Here is a 23,866-nt window from a genome sequence, read left to right as displayed (position 1 = left end):
ATAATGTAAAACATGGTTTTCTCATTTTGTTCCTTGTGCTTTTGTATTACACTGCAATACTTCAATATCACAGAGCACAGATGGAGCACAGACACTGTTTCAGCTCTCGTATATGTGCTTTGGCATTATCACACTGAAAATTTTATCGTTAGCACAGTGAGGTGTTTCACCAGCTCCAAGTCAGGGCTGCATTTGTTAAGGCATTTTGAATTTTTTTTCTTTGAAAACATAAATTCAGCTTTTCTTTTTCCTGTTTTCAGCAAATCCAGCCACTGAAATGTCAGATCTTCCCAGAAGAAATGCTCTGTTTCCTACAGCTTCATTGCTTGGAACTCTGGGAGGTCTCAGCTCTGTTCCCAGCAGAGGATCCTTCTGCTTCTCAAAGGACCCCTTGTGCCTGGAGTGACTTCATCTCAGTGCACACTTCAGGACTGCTTCCAATTATGGTTTGTCCATGGGGTCAGAGAGAGTTACAAGGCTCTCACCCCATTCCGCATCCATTTGCATCCTCAGCTGGGCATACTTGACCAGAAAAACGTGCTGCATCACACATACACCCCAAAATCCTTGCTCAGAAAACCGAGTGGTGGCAGCCAGACAGAGACAGGGCCACCTGCCACTGCCACTGCTCTGTGTGCCAACTGTTCCCAGCGCCTGCTATCTGTTTCCCACGTTTCCACTCCCCTCCATTACTATTTCACCTGGCCTGAGCTAACTGAAGTGTCGAAGCTCCTGCGTGCCCCCTCTGGGACCGGCACAGGGAATACATGGAGGGATGCAAGAAGCTGCCCCGCAGCCTCTGTGATGAACAGCAGGAACCAGCCTGGTTGCTGCTTACTGGGAGAAGCACGGGCGAGCCCCCGCACCCAGGTTCTCTTTGTTTGGCTTTCTGCAGGGAGTTATTTGTGCAGCAGGCCTCCGGGCTGAGCAGCACCAACGAGGGCCTCGCTCCCCTTCTCTGCGTTATTACCGGAGCTGGAGACACGCCTGCAGCCTCTGACTTCACCCCGCTCCAAGACAAACTCCCACCTCAGCAGCCTTCCTGGCGGCTTCGGGCTACGCACAACCACTCGAAGCAACCCCCGCCTCCTCCCCTCGGCCGCAGCTCTTTGTTCCCCGCAGCCCACGGGCGACCTCCGCCGGGGCGGGCGGGGGGCGGCTCGGGGGCGCGGCGGGGCCGGGGCCGCCCCGTCGGGCGGGGCGGGCGAGGGGCGCGGTAAAGCGGCGCCGCGCCGGGGGCCGGGCTCAGTCTGCGGGCACTGCTGCGCCGGCGATCGGCTTATTTTGCTGATCCGCATCTCTGTGCCCATGGGGCAGCAGCTCCGGTCCCCCATTCCATCGCCGAGACGCGCGGTAGCGCGGTGAGTAAGAGCGGAGCAGGGAGTGGGCGGTGCCGGTACTGGAGCGCTGCCGGGGATGGGGAGCGCGGGTCCCGCAGACTCCGGGAGCTCGGGGGGAGCCCCAGAGCCGCGCAGGCTGGGATCGAGGAGGAGAAGAGCAACCCCGGCAGTGGGGCCGTCAACGCCTGCCCGTGCACGGTGCAGCGGGAGGTGCGGGCTGGGTGCCGGGGGAGGATGGGGGAGAACGGGGGCGCGGCTGAGCCTTGCGGGGGACGGCGGCTGTGTGCCGCTCGGCGAGAGGAGCGCACGTGGGACCCTCGGCCGGCAGCAGCTTGGGGACTGCTCCTCCCCACGCTACTCGAGGGCTCGGGTCTCATATCGCATCACCTCGTCCACCTCTGCTTGCCTGTGGGGTGACGGCAGGAGCGCGGTGCCCAGGAGTGCCCGGGAGGGCTCGGTCCCGGGAAACGGAGCCTGTGATGGAGGGAGAAGTGTGAGCCGTGCTTCAGGATGGAGCAAGGCACGAGGGGGGTGCGGGATGGCAGAAGGGTTGCTCAGCACTTGGAGGCCCCCGAGCCTCCCTTACCACTGCAGCGTCGCAGCTCCTCGAGCAGCTGCCCCAGAGGCAGGGCCGGCAGTTCGAGCTGCCGGTGGTTACGTGGGTGCTGTGTAATCCATCTCCTCCTGGCTGGGAGGTGGAAGCGCCAGCGGTGACCAAAACTGTGTTGACATTAGGGCCACCAGCAGTACAGCTGAGCCGTGAGAAATCACAGAGTGTGCAAGAGCACCGGCTATTCTGGACTTGGCATAAATAACTTGCTCGGTAACTCTATCTGTACAAAAGCAAGGTCTGCTGAGTAATGACGTCCAGGGCCTGTGGGTGAGTGCTTTTTAAAAATAAATAAATAGCAGTTATCCTTTAGACAGGGAAGTTCTTACCCTCAGAGGAAGTTATCACAGGTTTTGGTGAAAACCGCAAATAAGCAAGTTCCTGAGACTGGGCACGAAGGTACCCAGCTGGCCATAACACGTCTTGTCCCTTGTGCACGCACAGTATGAGAAGTATGCTGTGAGCCAGTGGTGTCCCGGTGCCCCCAGCAGGGAGAGTGGGGTTTGGTTTCTCCCAAGTGTTTCCTTGTTTGTACGCTTGTGCGTAAAGAGGAGGGTGGCTCATCCCAAGCAGGAGGCTGCAGAGATAGCGTCTGTCTGTGGTCTCAGGGGACACTTGTCCCTTCTGCTGGCAGAGCTGTAGAGAGGATTTATTACAGAGAGGAGAGGACAGCAGAGCATCTCCAGAAACATGCCTTGGGGGTCCATTAGATCTGCAGAAGAATAAACCAGTGAGATGCTCTGCCTGAGGCTTTCTGTCCATTTGGAGCTGCTGGAAGCTGATCCAAAGGGAAATTCTACTGTGTTCCCAATGATCACTGAGTGCAAAACGCTCAGAGAACATCTCCAGCTGGTAGTTGCTGGTCCTGCAGCACTCTAGTGGTCCAGGTTAGCAGCAGGGCTGGGCTGAGAAAGGGCTGTGCTAATTGCTGCCCACAGACCACTCTGGGAGCTGTTTGGAAGGCAGTTTGTTTCTTGCCATGTGTGTGCCACATCCAGTACTCAAACCTCTAATGAGATCTGCTTGGATACTGCCTGAAAACAAAAACCACCCGGACTTGGAGCTCATGATGTAGGCTGTACCAGGGGGATCAGTCTCCCATGGGAGTCTGTCTCCTGCTGCCATGCCTTGGGTTCCAGGCCCTCCCCTGGCACAGGGGAATAAAGGCCTATGTGCCGGAGAAATATGCTGAGATTGTTTATGTTCTGATTTTGTCCTCACGCTGGGGGAATGGCCTGGTGATCTTGGCACTACAGGGGCATTATTTATAGAAAGACTTTCTGAGTTTTGTGTGGGTTTTAGGTTGGTTGTTTGTTTTTTTTTTTGTGGTATTTTTTTGTTGTTGTTGTTCTGTTTTGGCTTTTTTAAAATTTTTTTATTTTTTTAATTTTTTTAAAATGTAATAATGTAAAAACAAGTCTTGGGAGAGAAAAACCAAATGTTTTCCCCCAAATATATTGGGACTTTCCCCAGACCAACAAAAGCAGGACCTCAGAGGTCACCAGGTGTTCCCTGCAGCATCATTCCTTCCCCTTTCCTGGAAAATGTGAGTTCAGTTCTGTCCATGGGCTGGCATGAGTCTTCTCTGAGTTGGAAGCATTCATGCTCAAGATGCTAAAAGATGTTCACAAAGACAAACCCACCTACAGCCTGAGACTGCTTTGTAGTTCAGATATGAAGGACAATGATAAACAACCCTCTGGCCTTCTTCAGTTTCTTCTGTTTGTGAGGTTCTTTGCCATGTGCAGGGGCTAATGCCACTCCAGGCATGTCCCTGATGTCCCTGTCCATCGGTGGTGCTGCACTGTGCCCAAAGAGCAGATGGAGAACACCGGGTTATGGGACGTGTGTGGCCCTCCAGGACAGTCACTGCATGGTGCTGTGCTGCCTTGAATGCTCCACTTAACCACACAGTTGATGTTCACCTGGCAATCCCTGCCAGACCGTGGCTGGACTATGTGCTGTATTACCCAGCTCTATGGTGGGATGCAAACAGTGACCCAAAGGGATGCCCAGAGCCGCAAATGAAGGCAGTCAGAAATCTGTCATCCTCATTTACCCCGTGCTCATTTTCTGCTATTGGCCCAGTGGGCTCAGAAGCCTGTGCAGAAGGCTGGTAGCAGGCTCTGTGGCTGCTGAGCTTCCTTGAAGTTACTGTCGGGGATTTGATTTAAGATCACCCAAGTCAAAGGCACTGAGAGCTCACAGGGACAGCAGCCAGGAATCAATCAAACAGTGACCTGGTGGTTTCTTTTAGGGAGTGCCATTAGCAGCACGAGTGATGTAGTGGAGGTGCATGTGCTGGAGAACCCGGACACGCTGCCTGCAGCAGCCCAATTGTTTGTTTGAAGGGATTCTGTGCTTCACAGGGAGATGAGTGCAGAGCCCCTTTGCAGCTGCCTGCTGCTGCCTGCAGCAGAGACATCCCTCCTTTTCTTATTAAAATCAGGCAGCGCTTCAACTGTGAGCCCTGGCACAGGGGGAAAGCAGGTGCAAGCAGAGCTCCACACAAAGGCTTGTGGCTGTGCCACTGGTAGTTGTATCCTGCCTGGGTTGAGAAAGTAAACAGTCTGAGGCCGTGTCAGCATTTGAACAAGAGAGCGTCAGGGAAAACCCACAAATCTTCAGAAAACCCTGCGGGTGACTCAGCTGGTGGTTTTGTCCGAGCTCAAATTCATTCAGTAACCCATGATGGCAGCTGAAGGGCTCTTTTGTTCTGGTTCCATCTGATGAGTGAAATGCGAACCTCTGGTCTTCAGTTGTTCATGGCCACGGAGAGCCTTGAACCTTTATTTCAGGAGTCTCAGTGTTGAGCCCTAAAATCACTCCAGCCCCTGTTAGATGCTGCCATGCCATACAGAGCTTAAGGGAGCCATGTGCCTTCAGAAATTGTACCCTGGATTGTTGACCGTGGAGGAGTTTGGGAATGCCGGGTGTTCTCTTGAGGATCACAGTATTTTAAAGATCTGTGATTTTTAAGTCTCTCTGAATCCTTTTATTGAACACTCAATTTTAGCTGCCTGGCACTTCATGTGGGGTTGTATTTCAAAGAGATGGAAGCATGAGCTGCGTCCTGCAAAGAGGGAGAGGGAAATGCAAACAGCACAGAAGCACTGCATGCAGAGGGGCTGCAGAATGGCGGGGACTTTTCACAGCTTGTTGTGTGCTGTCTGAAATCAGCTGGATTTTGCTCATGACTTGGGAAGAAAGTTACTGCAAAAGTAAGCAGCAATAAAGCACCCAAACTTTGCTTCACAGAAAGCAGAAAGCTGCCAGGAGTCAAAGGCTGCACTTCACTTGGACGAGGTAACTGAGAATAAAGTTAATCTGCCTTTCATGCCAGCACTGAAGTTTCAAGCGTGTTGGCCATGGTTCGGCGTGTTTCTGAGCAGCCTGTAATGTACATGTCACTCTCCTCCCTGCCCTGTGTGTGTGTACACACATTCATGTATATACATGTGCACTGCTGCTGATGTATGATGCTAATATTACTGGAGCTTGGTGTATACAGTATTCTGAGAACCTCCCAGTTTTTTCCATCTCTGGAAGTGACAACCTAACACACCAAGGTTATTGATGCTGTGCTCTGATGCCCACCCCTTTGCTTTCCCAATGCTATAAAAAATCTTGGTTTAGTTCCTTGGGCTGCTGAGCATCCTCTGTGGCTGTGACTTAGGAGCAGGTCTGCTGAGGACATCCCTTTTCCATGCACAGCAGAAGAGAAGGGAACCCCTTTCCTTGTAGACTGTTGTCAGGTTTTTATAATCCCAAAGCGTGACTCTCTACTGTGAGGTGGGCAGAAGTGAGATCGTGTTTGCCTGGAAAATGTAGTGAGAAACTGAATTCTAAAATCAGGAATTCCTATATGTATGTTGCCTATATATAATAGTAACCAAAAGCCTCATCTAACTCAGTGCATGGAAGGAACCTTTCCAAAAGATGATGCAGCCGATCCTACAGTAGGCACCTATGAGGGCAGCTTCCCTTGCCTGCTTCCCAGGCAGCTGAAAATGGGGAGATGAGGAGAATGCTGGGTCCGTGACACATTTCACACTTCCAAGCCCCCACTCTCTTCATCTGTGAAATGCATTTACCCTGCAACAGGAGCGTACTGTCTCTGCTCCTTGCAGGGCACTTCGCTGGCCTCTTGTGAAAGCTGGAGAACACTCTCATCTGAGACGCTGTCTCTTTTTCAGTCTACAGGTTCTTTATATTATCATCTTTTTCTTTTGAAATCTTTCTAAAGGGTGCTTGTGTACTGAGTGCCCATTGCTGATAGCGCACATTATGATTTCTGAAAGGAAGGTTGAGATTAAATGTCACGCACTTCACAGTTGGGGAATTCAAAGTGTCTTGTTGATCTGTGCATAATTTGGAGCCAGCAGCTCATGCATAAACAAACATGTGCACATACACGCACATGCGTGCATGCACAGAGTGCTAGCCAAAGAAAAAACAAAGTCAGGTTTGTGTGAGCTACTTGTCAGGAGCTGAACAGCATCTGTGGGAGAAGGCTGTGGGTTCTGCTGGAGATGAACCTGGGCAGTAGTTCTGTTTTTCCATGAAGAACGGACAAATGGAATAGGGAAAGCTTAAATGGCCTGGGTGAGGCTGCAAAGAGGGGCAGCACTGCTGACTGGCAAGGCAGCAAACCTGTTCTCTTATCACCAGCTATGTAGAAGTTTCCCTTGCCTAAATCAGTGCTATCTATCTCTGTTTGCCCAGGCTGAGGAGTTCTGCATCTTAACGTCTTTAACATTAACCTGTTGCTATAGAAACCAGAAGGGTGTCAGAGGGAGATTTTTGCCACTTTTGGGTAGGCTACCAAATAGTTGCGGTATGTGCTGCACTGGGAGCTCTGTCCCTGCTGGGTTTCTGCTAAGCATCTCCGGAGCCTGTCTGAGCCACTGGGGAGTGGTGCACCGGGAGCCGCAATTGTGTGCAAATGAGCAGGGCTTAATACTGGCAAATCGCTTTGGGAGGAAGTGAGAACGTGGTCCCAGGGTGATTGGTGGGGCTGAGAGATGAAATCTGGCATCTGCCTCCTGCACAGTGAATGGAGCAGGAGGTAGCTTCTCTCCAGCCTCCCACAGCTGGCTTGCTCCCTATGCCCTGCTGTCCTATGAGACTGAGATACAGGTAATGCCAAAATGCTCCTTTGGTCTGGCAGCCCCAATGGCCCATCTGACAACACAGAGGGCAGAGGGGAGCAAAGATCACCTCCTTTCTTCTCATGCTCAGCTCAAATCACATATTTCATATTTAAGTATATATATCCTGTACAAGATATGTGCATATAAAAGCACATGAATATGAATTAGTAGGATGTGGGATGTAGCCATGTGGTATGGGAAATACCCTACCGTATAGGGTTAGTGAGAAGTCAGCTGTTGGCTGCTGCTCATCGAGGCCATCCCATCTCAGGACTGATTTACAAGTGTTCTGTGTGGCAGAATCAAATCTTGTCGTTTGCACAAGGAAAGACCTGAATGCTGGGGGGTTGGGGGGGTGGTTAACATGTCTGGGGCTCTGAAAGTGTCCTGCTCAGACCAAAAGGCGCTCTCCCTGCTTAATGCAAATATATTCGTCTGCCCTTTTCCCCCTCTTTGTGTGTGCCTAGGCTGCACATCTGGTCAGATCAATGGCAGAGGATGGGAGAAGAGGAGCCCTTTGTTTTTTCTTTTCATTTCTTTTTTTCCTCCATTTTACAAAACTGGAAGGAAAAAGACCCTGCTAGTGCTGGGGATTCTCCGAACCAGCTGTTCTCAGGCTGGGGCTGCAGATCCACATGCAACACAGGTCAAAAATCTCCTGCTTGTAGGATGCAGAAGCGGTACAGCCATATTGATTTCATCTTCCGTTTCATGTTCGTAGGCATTGTAGTAGTTTCTAAATTGCAGCCATTACATTGTATGAGTTAACCTACTGGATTGTGGATGTAGAAATAGTGTTGCTGGAGATGTAGTTCATCTTCTGAGGGAGAAGCCATCAAGAATGGCTTTGAAATTACAGTCTTGATGATGAAATGCAAAGGGACATTGTGCTCTCATGTTGCTGAGGGGGCTGAGACTTCCCAAATGTAATTCTTGTATTATTTCCTTTGGAGTTCTGGACAGGGGCAGAGCTGGATGATGGTTAGGAGCAAAGGGCATCAGCTTTGTGGAGAGTTTGTGAATGGAAATTGTGAAGGCTTTGTGGGCACGATGGAGAGAAAATCAGGTTTGAAGTTGGTGTTGGAAATGCAAGCAGCCCACTTCTCTTCCTTTTATTTTTTATTTTCTTTTTTTCCTCCCCTTTTTTAATCTGTGTATGCATGAGGGTTTTATTTTTCCTTCTAATGTTTCCCTCTAGAACTCATCTGCAGGACAGATGGCCCACTGAGCTGCTGGGCCTGTCTCTGCAAACACCTGTCTGAGACAGCTGGGAAATCAAAGAGGAATTCTCTTTTCATTCCCTTAAAGAAAAACAGCCCCCATTCCCGATGCATTTCATCTCCTCCTTCAGCTTCCTGGCTCCTATGTGCCCCAGGGAACTCAAATCCTTGGGGTCATCAGCTAATGATGTCCAAGTCATCTGTGTTCCCAGCACATGTGGGTGCTATGTGTGATGGTTGCTGTGGGTCTGCAGGTTTCCTGCCTGAGTGTGCTGGAGCCATGGACTTGCTCTGTATGCTGCTGATGGGTGCAGAACAGCATTTCTTGCCTGAGGTGGAGCTCAGGCTCACTGTTGGTGTATTGCTGCAGGTGGTGGTTAGCCAACCAGCAGGGCCGTGGTTGCTGGATTTAATTATTGTTCCTTCTTGAGAAGCAGACTTTTTTTTTATTATTTTCTGTTGGGAAAACGGAGCCCTTGGCAGCTTTGGATTGCTGTATAACACTTCCTGTGATACGGAAAGAAACTTTCCTGTTCTCTCTGCAAGAGGAAATCGGAAGCCTATGGGCAATGAAAGAGGCGGGGCACACACCCCTGGTGCTACAGCTGGGCCCTGGTTCACGGTGCTCCTGGTGGTGGGGGTTCTGCGTGTCTGGCTTGTTCCAGGTGAGAAATCTGGAGCAGCCTCTTTTCTTGGTTGTATTGACTGTGCCAGACTGGTCAGGAGTGGCAGTCCCATCATGCTGCTCTGATGATTGAATTCTAGTCATCGTACTGCATGGGCATCCCAGTATTTTCAGCTAGATCAGGTATGGCCCTGTGCACTCTCCGAGGCTTCCTGACTGCAGAAACTGCTTGGGTGTTTCTCTTTGCTAGGCTAGTGATCTGTACCCTTCAGTCCGAGCAAGGGTTGCTCCCAGCAGAAAACATAACTGATCTTGTTATTTTTTTAGGATCTGCTGGTAGCCCAGAATGTGCAAAGCTATGTGCTGCAGCTGGCATGGAGCAAATCCACTGGGAAGTGGGAAGAGCAATGCTTTGCCTCAGCTGACTGGTGGCAGAGAGGTCTTAATCATTTCAAATCCCAGCTCTGGGTAGAACTCTAGGAAAGGGCTGGCTCACAGATGCAGAAATACAACATGGAGATGGCTGTGCTTCTGTTGTTACCTTGACCAGGGGGAGCTCTGCCTCAGGTGTCTGCTCCATCACAGATATCTTTAATCATGCTGTGCCTTTGTGTGTGCGAGGGAGTGTCTTAGATCCCACTTACTGAGTCAACAGTCAAATGTTTGCAAGAGCAAAGGTGATGAGTACCTCTGTGGATGCTATCCTTAATCTCTTTCATAGGAAGTTCTGTCCTTGTCAGACATGTCGTGTTTCCTGTCAGAGTGCTGGAAAGAGTCATCCACTGTGCGAGTATAACACCATCTTAGTTAAATGCGCGGGACCAGCAGATCATGGTGGGCTCAAGACCTTAGGTTTCCTCTGGTATACTGACTTACGAACTCTGAAACCAGCAGCTCCAGCTGCTGAAATGTTGCCATATGCATGACTGGAGCCTGTGAAGAAAAGGGCTGTTGGAGGAAAAGAAGCCTTCTTTCATCTGCACTAGGTGCTGCCCATTGCAGGGGGATGGAAGGGGTGCATAGGAATTTCCTTTGTGTGCTGATTGATCTACTCAGCCACTGGGATACTGGAAGAGAGGACTGAGGAGAAAACCAAGGCAGGATGAGGTGGAGGTTCCCTTTTGAGAACGTACATGCTAATAGAAAACTTCCTCTAAACTCTCAGTGTGTCAGGATACATTAATGTAAGTATAACATTTTTCAGATCCTCGGCGTCTTCTATCTGAATGCCACTGAATTAGTGCTAATGCATTCATTAGCTCATTATTCATTAATATTTGATATTCATTAGACTGGCTCCTTCCTTGGAAGATGGGGATAATGAGACGTGGGATTGGCTGCAAGGCTGTGCCACAGCTGTGCTTAGCACAGTGGGAGCCTGGTTTCATGTATCAGAATGGCCTTCGGTGATTATTTCAGTGGCATTTTTAGCTAGTTTATGCTGTCCCAGCTCTTAGCCACTGGTTTGCCACAAATTAGTGGAAATTCTTAGTGGGAGAGCAGTACTAATTTATCGACATCATCATTTCCACCAACTCACACCCTGAAGGCAACTGGCAACACAACTGCTGAAACCAAATTTTGATCTGTTTGCCTGCAGTCAGAATTGCAAACCTGCCCATGTAATCCCAGAGCTATTTATCTCTCTTTAGCCTACAAGTCCTCCCTTTAACTCCCTCCTCCCCTTTACAGCTTGCCCTCAGGATTCTCTACATCTGAAGATGTCTCTTTTTCCTCTTCGCTTCCCACCTAAAGATGCTGAAAAGCATCTTGCCTGGGACTGTTGAAGGGATCTTGTTAAATGTTGGAGCACTCAATTCAGCCTTTGCGTTATCCCAGCAAGTTCTCCCAGATTTGCATTGCGAAGAGTTATGTCAGTGTGCTTGGGGGGCCTGCAGAAACAACTCTGCTCCAGTGGACAACACTGGATAAATTTTCCTGAGAGGCAAATCCTTTGCGAGGCAGCAGGAGAACACTTGTTTGCACAATGCCAACATAGCTGACACCTCTCATTTCATGACTCTCTGAAGACTCATAAACTCTTTAGATGCAGGCATAAATTCTGTTCTCCTGGGACAGCTGTGAGAAAGTGCAGCTGGAGTGAGGGATTGCCTGTGCTAGAGCCCTGTGCTTACTGGGACCAGGCGAGCCATGTCTGGTGCCTGTAGGGGACTTTTCTATGGCTCTCCTGGGGGATGAAATGGCAAATGGAAATATATTTTTGTGTTTTGCTGAATTAAGATGAAAGGAAAACAAATTGGGAGGAAAGATTTCATGAACTGATTTTCCTGGGTTTTAGGACTGATGATGTCTACATCATCATCCAGACATTCTTGACACCTCCACTCTTAGTCAGAAGTTGTCTTTCCTACCTCAGCTTCTGTCAGTTACTTCTGCTTTGTTCTTTTCTTAGCCAGTATTTGTGCTCTGTTTGCTGTTGTATTTGTTTCCCAGGAAGCAAATGTCCTCACAGAGGATCTTGCCTCTAGAATCCTGCAGCCATAGGGACGATGTGTTCTGGCACCACTGGGCTGCAGTACCTGGGGGGAAAAGCAAACAAGTATCTGAGATCTGTATGGCATTTTGCCTAAGATAGAGCTGAAGGATGTAATGCATGGTGAGGAGAGAGACTAAAAGCAGAGCATCATTTAGTGACTTCAGTTCCTCTCATCTGAGGAGTATTTAACAATAGTTAATTGCCTTAGCATAGGAAAAAGCAAAGAGGTACCATGTTCCTAATAGGTCATGGACACTGCCTTGCTCTGGGATGGGCTGGAGTGTGCCTTGATTTGTGGGCATGGCAGCGATGGGTTGGTGGGTGGACTTAGATGATCATGTTGGTCTTTTCCATCACTAAGGTTGGTTAGGTCCAAATAGCTCACAGCACCAGCACATGCTGGTGAAGCTCAAGGCTGCACTCAGTGCATAGACACACATACAAGGCATGCTATGGGTGACAGTACGGTGCCCAGGCTCACACAGCTCCTCTGCCCCTGTGGCAGGGCTGATGGCAAAGGCTAGCCAGGCAGGGCAGCCCTTTTGGTGCCTCTGTGGCCAAGTGCTGATTCTTTATTTTTATTTCCTCTCTGGCAGGTTGTGGTGACAGCTGGTGCCCTGCTCACAGACCTGGACGACTTCCCCACAGCCAGCATGGGCAGCCTACAGCTCCCTATCTCAGTACCAGGGCGATGAGGAGCCATCTGCTGGCCTAGAAGGACGAATTTTGCGCTTCTTTTAAAAATTTTTTGTTTTATGAATCCTGTGAGATTTCATGTGAAAACACTTCGTGCAGTATCACAGCTGTGAGCCCTGTGGGCTTGAGGTGGAAGCCCTCCATTTGTGGCCAGCCCAGCAGAAGAATTGTACCTTGGGCTGACCCACAGGTGTGGGGCTTGGCCCTGCAGCATTCCCAGACAGCGTGGCTCAGGCTTCTCCCCTCAGTTCTCCCACCAGTGGATTGGAGGCCTGCAGCCCACACACTGCCATGGCAGCCAAGCAGCCCCCACCACTGATGAAGAAGCACAGCCAGACTGACCTGGTGAGCAGGTTGAAGACACGCAAGATCCTGGGGGTCGGTGGTGAGGATGATGATGGCGAGGTCCATCGCTCCAAGGTGAGAGGAACTGAGTCACCATCAGTGCAGGGTGATGTCCCTGGTCCCACCTTGGGGTGCTCCATGCTGCTCCTTGCAGTGATGATGCCATTGCTGCAGAAAGGTGACCAGCGAATCTGTGAAGTGCCCTCCACTGTTCAACCGCACCATGCTGATAATTTTCCCCTTCATTTTCTTCATTTTCCCCAACACCTGTCTTCTGCAGCCTCTATGGCAAAACCAGGGCTGCCAGCTCTGCTCTGTAAGGGCAACAAAAGATTGTCACTGCCCCTTAGCAGGGCCAGGCTGTGTAGCCTGGTGTATACATAAAAGCTGCCTGAAACCACTTTTCATGGTAATGCTCTGCCTTCAAGTTGTTTTAATTCATTGGTGAAATTTTATTGTTGAGACACCCATTACCCAGCTCAGTGCCAGCAGAGCAAAGCACAGCCAATTATGCTGCTCATCACATACCAGTACCTGTGCACTGCAAATTGGAGCAGTGATTCAAGAGACACAGCGGCGCCTCTCTGAAGAGGTCCAAATTACAAATGAATGTGCACAATCTGTTTCAGTAAAATACCAGAGCTGGAGAGCAAGGGCTCATCTCTCAAGAGCCCTGTCCCAAGTACCCTCTCGAGCTCTGCCCGGCTCCTGTCCTCCTGTGAACCATCCTGCACCTCCTTTCTATGCAAAATTCTCAAGCAGCTTTGCCTCCACTGCTGTGGTGGCTGGTTAGTGAGGACCACAGGCTACACGTGGGAGGTGGCAGGTCCCTACTTACATAGGCAACAGGAAACCAGAATTAACATTGGCCCAGCCCTAGCAGTCCTAGTCAGGGAGCAGTGAAGGCTGCAGACCCTAATGAAAATCAAATCAGTCTTCAGCAGGTTTTGGGACTAAGGGATCACAAAAAAATTCCTTTTTCTTGTCCTCCTATCAGATCTCTTGAAGATAAACTCTCACCTAGGATTAAGGTGCGTCCCCAGGAACAACAAATGCTGCCTAAAGGCTGGGGAAGGGTCTGCTCAGTCACCCTGTGCCTTTTCTTTGAATTTCAGATTAGCCAAGTCCTGGGAAATGAAATCAAGTTTGCTGTCCGGGAACCCTTGGGGCTCAGGTAAGATATAGGGACACCTCAGAGCCGGCCTATCAGAGAGTGCCTGGCCGCGTTCTTCCTGCCAGCCCTGTCCCGAACACCAGCTATGCTGCCATATACCCTCACTGCTCCCTTCTCAGGGGTTTCTCAGGGCTGCAGAGCCAAACTGGCCCTGCTTTCTTCCCCCGTGAATAGATTGAAGGATATGGGCTCTGGTCTTTTGGCAGGTGATGGAAGGTGTGGGGGCAGTTCAGGGCCAGAGGTGCTCCCTGTCATCCCTGTAAGGTCCTTCCCCCCTCTGTGTGTCTGGGGGTGGGGGGTGGGTGTTGAATTTCAGCTCTCCCTGGCTAGTGAGGCTGGAGCAAGTATTGTACGGGGGACCCGCATCCTTGCGCAGAAGACCTGTGGCTGCCTTGGCTGCATGATGACAGAGAACGAAGGCTAATAACCATACAGTCAGGAGGGTGTTGCAAAGCAGGGGAGATAGGTTTGCCTCTATGCTCACTGTAGGTCCTCTGTCTTCAATGCAGGGTCTGGCAACTGGTTTCCGCCGTCATGTTTTCTGGGGTGGCCATCATGGTAAGTGAGGGTGGCAGCCTAGGTAACCACCAGCTCCTGGATGCCATGGTACGGGTCCTCAGCCATTAATTTCTCTTTCTCTGCCTTCTATAGCCACCACTTCTTTTTCCTGAGAGGCCTTTGCCCTTGCTGTAACTCTGCAATGAGTTTACCAGTAGCGCCCTTGGCAGTTTGTTCCCATTTCCAGGGTCTGTTTTTATTAGCAGATTCATAAACCACACGTGGCATGACAGCCTCACTCATAGAAACTGGCCTTAGAGCAAGTAGCTGACACACTGGTATCTCTCACACCTCCTTAATTTCCAGTTTCCTGGCCAACAGCTCAGATCACATCAAGTCTCAGTGTCAGAGCACCACTTTCCCCTGCCTGAGATAGCACGTTCTGATGGTGCTGGGAATGTCCTGCTGAGTTTCTCCCATTCCTTCTCCAGGCCCTGGCTTTCCCTGATCAGCTCTACGATGCCATTTTCAGTGAGGAGTCAGTGAGCAGTAAGATTCCCATCCGGCTCTATGGAGGAGCCCTCCTCAGTGAGTGTCATGACAGCAGTGGGTGTGGAGTGATAGGGTGAGAGGGGAACAAGGGCAGGGGGTGTATTACAATCAGAAAGGTCAATGCAGTCAAAGGGGCATAGTAGTAGCAAAGAGGCTAGCATGAATAGAATGGTGTTACAAAGGAAAAGTGCTTACCTGTCTCTGAACAGCAAGACTCCTAGGAAAAGCTCCACAGAGGAGGGATCTCCAACCAGAGGTTCTTTCTCAGTGGCAGTCAGTCCTTAAATGAGGTCTAAGAGAGGTGCATCTAGGCCCCACCCCTATGGGTCACACAAGGGAATTGCTTTCACCTGTGCTCCCAGGGCTGACTGGGTCTTTTCCCCAGGTGCTCAATGAGTGGTTTAGGCTGTGATTGAACAGTTACCGTACATGATGGTATCCTGTGACTGCTGTGCTCCTGTGCTGCACTGCTAGGAAATGTAGCTGTTGGGCACCCACTCACCCACCCTCCTTTTAGAGGCTAGTAACTGGTGGTGCCTGATGCAAACAGACAGCTGGGTTCTGGCAAGGAGTGCTTGTGGGGGTGGCTAGGACGGAAGGCAGGCAGCAGGGCTTGGATGCCCTCGCATAGGTGGGCTGTTGGCTGCCTTCTTCCTACAGGCTGCAGCAGCATCTCGTGGGGATGGCTGGAAGTGCAGCAGCTGCAGTGGGCAAAGCAGGGGGGAAACTGCTGGCATTGCTGCTTCCCCTGCATCCACCCCATGGGGGCCGAAATGCTTCACCTGGAACAAGCAGGTGGGCTGCCTGGTCTTGCTGATCCCTGGCCCTTGGTGCAACTGTGCTGTTGTTGCTTGGCAGGCATCTCACTCATCATGTGGAATGCTCTGTACACGGCTGAGAAAGTCATCATCCGCTGGACCCTGCTGACGGAGGCGTGCTACTTTGCTGTGCAGTTCCTGGGTGAGCAGCTAAGCCCGGAGGTGGAAGCATGGGGTGGGGTGTGAGCTGTGTCTCTAGCCCACAGTGGGTGAGAAGGGTTGCGCCTAGCACCCCATGCTCAGCTGTCCCTGTGCTGAGTCGTGCCAGCATTACAGAGTTCCTTTGCTCTGTCACACAAGGTAGAGATTACCTGGAGACACCTTCTCTGCCAGCTTCTCTCCCTTTTCCTTCCCCATGAGGGTAGTTTCTGCCTCAGGCTACTCACAGGAAGGCGACCAGGTGAAGGGAAAATGCCAATTCATCTATTTGCAAATTATTCCAATTGCTACCCTAGAGCAACCCGGCCCCTGTAGCCAGCACAGACCACCTCCTGGAAGGGCTGCTGAAATGTTGGGGCTGACCAGAGGAGGCTGTAGTAACCTACATAAAAAGGGAGGGAGTTCCAGCCTTACCAGCACAGAAGGTCATAGCCCAGCTTGTTTTTTGGGGGGGCATATCTATTTTAGCACTGAAGGTTTTTTGTGTTATGTGTATTGGCAATTCACTAACTACGCTATAAAGTAGCTTGTGTTTGTAACAGAAAAGAGATGCTCAGGAAATGGGGAGTGGACCGTGTATATCTTATGGGCGCTTCTACATGTGACAAATATTTATCAGCACTGAAGGGGTTGAACCACAAAACAAGCTTAAGAGTAGCTCCCACAGTTAACATTTGAGTTCTGGTGTCAGACTGGCAGTCTGTGTCTGTACAGAGCTATCTTTAGAGAAGTGGTGCTATTAACGGGAGCCTGTGGCTAATGTTAAGGCTGTGAAATCAATCTACCTAAGCACTTGTGTTGTAGGTTTGCTGCATGTGTGAGGGTGGAAAGCTTCTGCCTTCCCAAGGCTCAGCAGGTCTCTCCAAGAAGTTGCCTTAGAGGGCAGTAGAAAGCAGGGATGTACTACTGAGTTTGCTTTCCACTACCAACCTCTGCCTCATTTTCCCCCTTCTCTTCCAGTTACCATGGTCTCCCTGGTCGAGAGCAGCCGAATGGCCACGGGTGCTGTGCTCCTCCTGGTCAGCCGAGTCTTCTTTGTTCTCATCAGCATTTATTATTATTACCAAGTTGGACGCCGTCCCAAGAAAGTCTAATTCCTGGGCTTTTTGTCATGGGAAGGGTGGGAGGGGGGGGTTTGTGTCGGTAATTTTGCATTATAACTTTTCTTTTGTTAGTCCCTTTTTGTTATAAAGTGATATACTTCTTTTCCACTTACCGGCATGAATCAGTGTGTAACCCGGTGCTGGTGGCACTGCCAGGTGATGTGTGGGGAGAACAGCATTTTGTGGGCCCCCCAGCAGTCCCCTCTGCAGGGAGGCAAGTGAAGTGCATGAGATGGGCTCAGGGAAAGAGCCAAGTTTCTGGAGAACTGGTCAATGGGATTGTAGGCTCTGAAACTCTTAAACAAAGCACAAAACAAGAAACCAAATCCCTGTCCAGTGAAGGACTCGTCTGCTCCCCTCAGTGGGTCTCGTGTGTGCCTCTTGGCATGCATCCTCACGTGCTTGGCCCATGTCCCTGTTAGCACATGCTGACTGCTTGCCTGGCTGGGAGCTGGTTGGGAGTCAGTGCTGCTGAGTTTGCAGACAGCTGTTCTTTCCTCACTGCTGGAGGTCCAGCTCTGGTTTTGTTTTTGCACTGGGTGCTTGCAAAGCTTGGCAGGAGAGGCAGCAAAAGAAACTCCTTGCTTGTTCCCTCCGTAGGGATAGCACTGGGAACAGTGTCACAGCTTGAATTATACTAGGTGAGAAGTAAAGGAAGCTACTGGAATAAGCCTGTTGAACACAGACATCCTTTTGCTTGGGATGTTTCATGACATTCCTAGGCCAGCATTCTGTCTCCATCCCAGAACACTTCCTACAGCTGCAGCTTTGCAGTAGTTTTGATAGTGGCAGCCGTGAGGCAGAAGGGATGAGGCTTTAGTTAAGTGGGGACTGGAGTCTGCTGTGAGAGCAGTGATCTTGTTGGACCAAAGCTCGTCCCACTGAGATGCTTTAGGATACTGTTTAACTGCTACAGAGAGCAGCACGGGTGGAGGGGCATATGAAGGCATTATTGTCAATTAGAGAAGGATTGAATGTGCTATAGCATTTGCTGGCCATTTTCTCTTATATCATCACCTGGGCTTAACAGTATCATCTGCCCAACTTCTTAGTGCTTTCCTTGTAGATTATTCCTGCCCACAGCTGGAGGCTGCATTGTTATTCTCTGTGGGACTGAAGCCAGAAGGGCTGCATACAGGATATGGACTTATGGACTTATGGGCTACTGCTGACAGGATCAAAGTGAGCCCTGGAACTGAGCTGACATCCCATAGTCCCAGCAGAAGGATGCCTGCACAAACAGTGCTTGTGTGACCAGCAGACCTCAGATCACTGGTGAGACAGGGAGCTACAGCTGTTTGCTGTCTGGTACCTTCGTAGAGTTAGAAGAAGCTAGCAGGTAGTAACTGTATGGTGTGTTTGTGTTGTTGGCGTTTAGAAGCAGCTGCCTCATGTGTTGCACCTGTTGGCCATGCAAAGTGTCAGGTAAGAACACTGGGAGTAGCTGAAACAGGAAACACTGACGACATCCAGCAGAAGGCTGAATGCTGAAGATTCCCACCCTGCCAAGCTGCTCTCAGTGTGTTCAAAACAGGACAGCAAGCAACTTAAATTGCTATTTAAGAGCAGCCTTCTTATTCAGGTGGAAGAGTTAGGCTCTGGGAGGGAGACAGTCTCTCTTTGAGATAACGACACAGAGCCCTGAGGGCAGCACAGAGCTGGTGGGAGAGCTGTAAGGTGTCAGCCATGGCTTCTGCTCCCACCCTGCACACTGGCCACATGGGCAGCACAGTGCTACAGCTGCAGTTGTTGGTATAGGTAAGTGAAGCGTGAGTCTTTGTGTTTTGGGGTCACATGAATGTATACAGACTGATCATGGGGTGAGGGGGTGGGAAATAGCAGTTCTAGGAAAGACAAGTAAAACTGACCAAGGGCAATCTTACAGAAGAGGAAATGGAGGGCCTTTTTCATGCTGTCCTCTCCCCTTCACTTTGGCAGCAGACTGAGGATCTTAGTTGCGTTTTGACTTTAGGGCTGTTGCTGGCTGCTGATCAGGGTACCTGGAAATGCCAACTAGCAAGTGAGAGAAATGAGTCAGCTTTCTAAAGACTTCTTGATGGTTAAAGTAGATGGGGGCACGGTGAAAGCTTTCCAATACAGCTTTACACCAGGTGAGGTCAGATTCCTCTTTAGCTCCCTGTTGTCTCTGCAAGACTTAGAGCAGCGAGCCACTTCTGGTTTTGCCATTTGATGTCTCTGCAGTGCAGACAGAAATCAACTGTGGCTGTTTGTCTTCAGCAATACGACAGGGGGGGAAAAAGGAAGGGAATGCTGAAGCTTTTGTATTGTGTCCCTAAGGATAGCAGCATTGGGATCATAGCTGCAGGTAGCAACTGCGTACATAATTTGGGATCAAAAGCCTAAGGCATCACTTCAGGCTCTGATGTGCCGAGAGAAGATCTCCATTGGCATCAGTTTCCTTATGTGCTGAAATGTGAGAAAAGCTTTGGACTGCCGTCATCTCCCCAGGGATAGTTTGCAATTCACCTGCTCGTATGTGTGTATCACCAAGCAGGGCTGCAGGCTGTGCTCTGAGCAGGCACATGCAGGACGGACCCTGTTCCATGGGGGAGACCCAAACCCTTGCATTCCTCAAGCCCTCAGTTTTGAGGGTGAAGAAAGCTTACATTTACGGAACTCTCTGCATCGCCTTATTTACGCCTAACCACCATCTGGCAAACTGGAGCTGGTGACAAAAGAGAGGCTGTCTGTCTGTCTGTCCTAAGCTGGCCAATTCTTTCTGGTCAAGGGTTTTTACTTGGGGTGGTGGGGGGAAGGGGAGAATGGGACACTTGAGTTTATACCTCATTTTGGCTGCTGTAACTGACTTTATTCTTTTTCCTTTGGTAAGAAAGTGACTGTACTTAACACCAAGCAAATAGTGAAAATTAAAGCCGTTTCACTTCACTGTCACAATATCTTTCTTTTATTTTTTTACTCTTTTTTTCCTTTTTTTTTTTTTTTTTTAAGAAACGCACACAAAAACCGTGCAGAATGCTTCAGCCTTGGGTTCTGGTTTATATTACCAAAAAACAATTCCTTTCAATATAAAAAAGCATTACAGTAGGGAATACAGGATAAATTAGCTCCACTATCTAATAAAAAGAACATTTACAGGTTTGTTTTTTTTTTCTTTTAAAATAGATTTCCAACATCATTATTTCACACGCAGCCCTTCTCCCAGGCATTTGCGACAGTCATTTGAGCATTAAATAACAGCCGGGGGGCAGGGATGGGGGGCTGCTCTCCACTATTCCCTCCAAGGTGCATGGGCTGTGCTCACTGCACTGCAGCCAGGCAGCCACAGCCCCCCCTGTTCCGCAGCCAGCAGCGACTGCAGCCTGAGCCCCTGACCCCCCAAGATTCACCAGAGCTGCTAAAAACACCTACAAAAATACAGCTGCTTCTCCTGCCTACTGCTCTGAAAAGAGAAAAACTACTGTACAACAGAGGGGGTGGCCACATTACCACTGGACAAAAACAACAAATTGACATGCTTTGCCATACAACAGGAGTCTGCCTTTTGTGCTCGCCTGTTCATTAGCTGCCCCTGGGATCAATTCCTTCTGCCTGTTGCCTACTTCCACGGTACTCTAAGACTTGCCCTTATCTCTACAACGATCTCCATTTCTCATTTAAATGTGCTGCCTGGCCTTTGCGGTGGTGTCAAGCTGTGCTCCCAGTGGCACAGCTGTGGAGAGTTGAAGTCTTAATCCAGAAAAGAGCAGTGAAGGAGAAGATAAGAGGGGGGAAACAACTGCACAAAGACCAGGACGTTAGAAGAATAAAGGGTCTTTTGAAGGAATAGGGACAAGTGATAGGGAGAGAGGGAATATCAGCTAAAACCAAAGAAAACAGTACAGAATTGGGAAAGCCAGAAGAGAAATACACCTGCAGCTATCTTACCTCAGTCTTTTGAAGTATTTCTGCTTCTCTTGCTCACCTCTATCCAAATTGCCATCTCTGCTGATGGGGTCGTTCCTCCCCTGTGAGGGGCTCTTTCAGAACAGCCACTGACACCAGCTCCTGAAGCAGAGGTAGAGCAGTTATGCTTCCTTCTCTCTGTTTGCACTTGGCTCCGGTGCAATGTTCCCATTCCCTGCAAGACCAGCGGATGCAACAGACTTCTTTTATCTTAAGAGCAGCACCTGCTGTTTGGTGAAAATACCGCTGGTTTTGGCTAGAAAGCCGTTTTCCTTCATTAAATGACAGGCCAGAACTTAATGCTAAAATGCATCATTAAATACAGGTCTGGAGGGAAACAGTTCAGAAAAGCTTTTCATGAAGTTTAATGCAACATCTGAGGCCACTCAGCAATCCTGGCCTCACACTGCTGCTGATGCAGTGCAGGTGGGCTGCTGCTCTACCTACCCCAGCCCTCTCCTGCTTTTCTCAAATGAAGCCTGGAAAAGCTGTATGGCCTCTTTCCCATTCCTTAGTATCCCAGTTCTCCAGCCAGGATCTTTGTTTATTATGGACCACTCTTTCTTCTGCTTTCCTTTCTGCTTTGCAGCCTGCACATCTATTCACTTGCATCTGCATGGTGGACACAGACCCCCAGTGTAAGGAATGTCCAAAGCATATGTGCTGCTGCCAAGCCAGGGCAGGAGGCTGCTGCTTGGCTCCTCACTGCTGCCTTATTCTCTCTTTCCTTCCTTGGCAGTGGCTACAGCTTTTGGATGGGCTGGTTTAACCCTATATAAAAGTGCTCCTTAATCTAAGACTATACAAAACTGTAAGCTAAACAGAAAAACACAGCCCCTTCCATCCTTCCCCCAGGCAAAGCGAGTTTGGAGTCAGGGAGCAACCAGAGGAGTCACAAAGCCAACAGGGGCTGAGGCTTCTAGAGGAGAGAAGCCAGTGACCTGTTTTTGTCGATGACCACAAACACTGGAGAAGCAGCTGGAGCAGTCTGGCTGCACACTGAATGCTCCCAGATCCTGCCTGGGGCCTCAGCTCCACCTTAATATCTCTGACCAACGTTCAGTCCCGGGCATATTTCTCAAGTTAATTTCCAAATGATTAAGTAGATAATAATCAGCAAAACGTCAAACCATCTCAAGGGAGGAAATGCTCTCAACTAACAGGCAGACCAGAACAATCCTGACCTGATGCTTTTGTTATGAGCCCATGGGAAAGCCTCAGGGGAAATCCCCCAAGCAGAAATGACACCACGAGACAGCGTAAGGTAGATGGCATGGGACTGGCTGATGAACCTCAGGCTCTTCCATCCAGTACCATGCTTGGAACTCCTGCTGGAGCAGTAAAGCTTGTATAAATCCACTGCAAATATACATAGGTTGCTCCAAAAGTAATGCCTCCTATTTATTTCCATGGAAACTACAACAAAGAGCACAATAACACCATTCGATAGAGCAAATTCTCAGCTACAGACCACTACTTATCATCGTAATCATTACCATTAGCTGTGTATTTTCACTAGTGATGAACAAGAGCCTGCATGCCACACTCATAAATATCTGCACCAGTGGAGGTGGCCCACTGTTGCCACTGCTGAAATCACCCACTGCCTCACTGTGCTCACATCCACCGTTTGGTCTCCATAAAGATTCAGCAAGTATCAATGAATGTCAATGAGTGCCATGTTTTCCACAAGGATGAATCCTAAGACACATCTTTGCTTCATATGCACTTATATGTCTGACACCATTCTGTCAAACTGCCCCTTCTCCTGCCATCTGTTGTAGAGCAGTGACAAGTAACGAAATTCTGGTGGGAAGGTTCAACCTTTACTGTCATGCCACCAACATCCACCTCTGACTTGTGGGCAAATATAATACAATAGGAGGCTTTACTTTCAGAGCAGCCCTCACATGTTGATAACAGCACCACAGAGTGGTTTTTGCAAGCATGAAGTGAAAGGCTGACAAGTATTAAACACTATTACCTCCCCTTTCAGGAAGGCAGCAGAATCAGCTATTCTTGATCAGGGCCATTATTTTTCCCAGGGAATGGGAACACAGCAGGGAACAACTTGCTCTCTCTTTTTTCTTCCCAGTAACACTGAACAAAAAAGGAAAAAATCAGAAAGGCAGGCTCCAAACTCTTGACCATCAGCCAGCCCTGGATGAGTCCCATGTTTAAGTGAGATCACTCTGCCCCCGTTTAGGGCTCCAGAGAAAAGCCAGACTCCCTGAAGTATTTGACTCCTCTGACAAGTTTCAGGCGATAGGGGCAAAGCTTACACACATGGAAGAATGTATTTTTTCACTCTGTGGCTAGGAGTTAAAGCCAGAATCACACAAGCAACAACTGCCTGCTTCTTGGATGAGCTGCCAGCACCACTTCTTGGAAACACATGTGGGCAATCCCAGACTTCGGCCAACCTTGCTGCCTGACCCAGCCCCTGGGTTGCTGTTCTTCGGTCCTTTGCTGTCTAAAACATGATGAAGCTGTGGATGGCAGGCACAGCTTCACACTGACAGGTGGGAGGGGAAGTTGTGCTTGTCCTCTCACTCCTCCCCACAGGCTCCATCTGTCCATAGTGTAAGCGGCTGCACTGGGCTCCTGCTCCACAGCTGCTGCGGGTGGCTCTGGGCAAGGGTCCGGTGTACAGTGTAGTGCACATCACCTCAAAGTTCCAGCCCCTGAAGTACAATCCTTTTGGTCATTCATATATTACAACCCTCTTTTTTTTTCCCCCCTCCATTTTTCCTCCCTACCCCATTTTGATAAAAAAAATAAAGTTTTTTGTGTGTTTTCAGGTTGTGTTTCATCTGATTTTCCTTCTTTCTTCTGAGCATATTAGGAACGTGGCAGTTCATGGGGTGCCTCTTACTGGATCCCTCGGAAAAGACACATGGCAAAAATCATGGCGAACAGCTAGGAAGGGGGAAAGAAAAGGGAAGAAATAAAATGGAGAACGGTAAGAGACAACTGCATTTTCCAGAAGAATGGTGCAGCGGGGCCTTCATGGGGGCTGCTGAGGCAATGCCCAGCTCCCTTGTCCTTTGCACAATATTGGCACTGGAGAAAGCACCCAGTGTCTCTCCAGGACTAACATCCTGTCTGGGGGAAATCTGTTCCACTGGAATGCCACCAAAGAGCTAATGTGG

At 49.6% G+C, this 23,866-nt stretch overlaps 2 protein-coding genes across 13 annotated transcripts in view; one reads left to right on the top strand and one right to left on the bottom strand.

Annotated features, from left to right (window-relative positions):
* Nucleotides 1-1,245: 1,245 nt before the first annotated feature.
* Nucleotides 1,246-19,706, top strand: TP53I11 (tumor protein p53 inducible protein 11). The gene is made up of 7 exons (XM_015864506.3): nt 1,246-1,361; nt 12,042-12,561; nt 13,602-13,660; nt 14,170-14,218; nt 14,650-14,746; nt 15,569-15,670; nt 16,648-19,706. Exons 2-7 carry the CDS (start codon nt 12,433-12,435, stop codon nt 16,779-16,781), a joined length of 570 nt encoding a protein of 189 aa, XP_015719992.2. The 5' UTR covers nt 1,246-1,361; nt 12,042-12,432; the 3' UTR covers nt 16,782-19,706.
* Nucleotides 19,694-23,866, bottom strand: part of TSPAN18 (tetraspanin 18) — a 110,670-nt gene continuing 106,497 nt past the window's right edge. For all 12 annotated transcript variants that reach the window (XM_085548688.1, XM_085548685.1, XM_085548687.1 and 9 more), the window contains one exon: nt 19,694-23,633. In XM_085548688.1, coding sequence (XP_085404814.1) covers nt 23,586-23,633 — 48 coding nt within the window. In that variant the 3' untranslated portion in view covers nt 19,694-23,585. The remainder of the gene's footprint in view (nt 23,634-23,866) is intronic.

This window comes from Coturnix japonica, chromosome 5 (assembly GCF_054131305.1).
Source record: "Coturnix japonica strain WE chromosome 5, WE-NBRP24, whole genome shotgun sequence".
In the NCBI taxonomy this organism is placed as follows: Eukaryota; Metazoa; Chordata; class Aves; order Galliformes; family Phasianidae; genus Coturnix; species Coturnix japonica.
This window is presented reverse-complemented; position numbering and strand designations above follow the sequence as displayed.

Excerpts from the sequence above, each read along its gene's own strand:
- TP53I11 (XM_015864506.3), top strand. The coding sequence starts at position 12,433 with ATGGCAGCCAAGCAGCCCCCACCACTGATGAAGAAGCACAGCCAGACT. Across the intron at positions 14,219-14,649 it reads TTTCTGGGGTGGCCATCATG|GCCCTGGCTTTCCCTGATCA; the intron begins GTAAGTGAGGGT and ends TTCCTTCTCCAG. Across the intron at positions 14,747-15,568 it reads CTATGGAGGAGCCCTCCTCA|GCATCTCACTCATCATGTGG; the intron begins GTGAGTGTCATG and ends GTTGCTTGGCAG.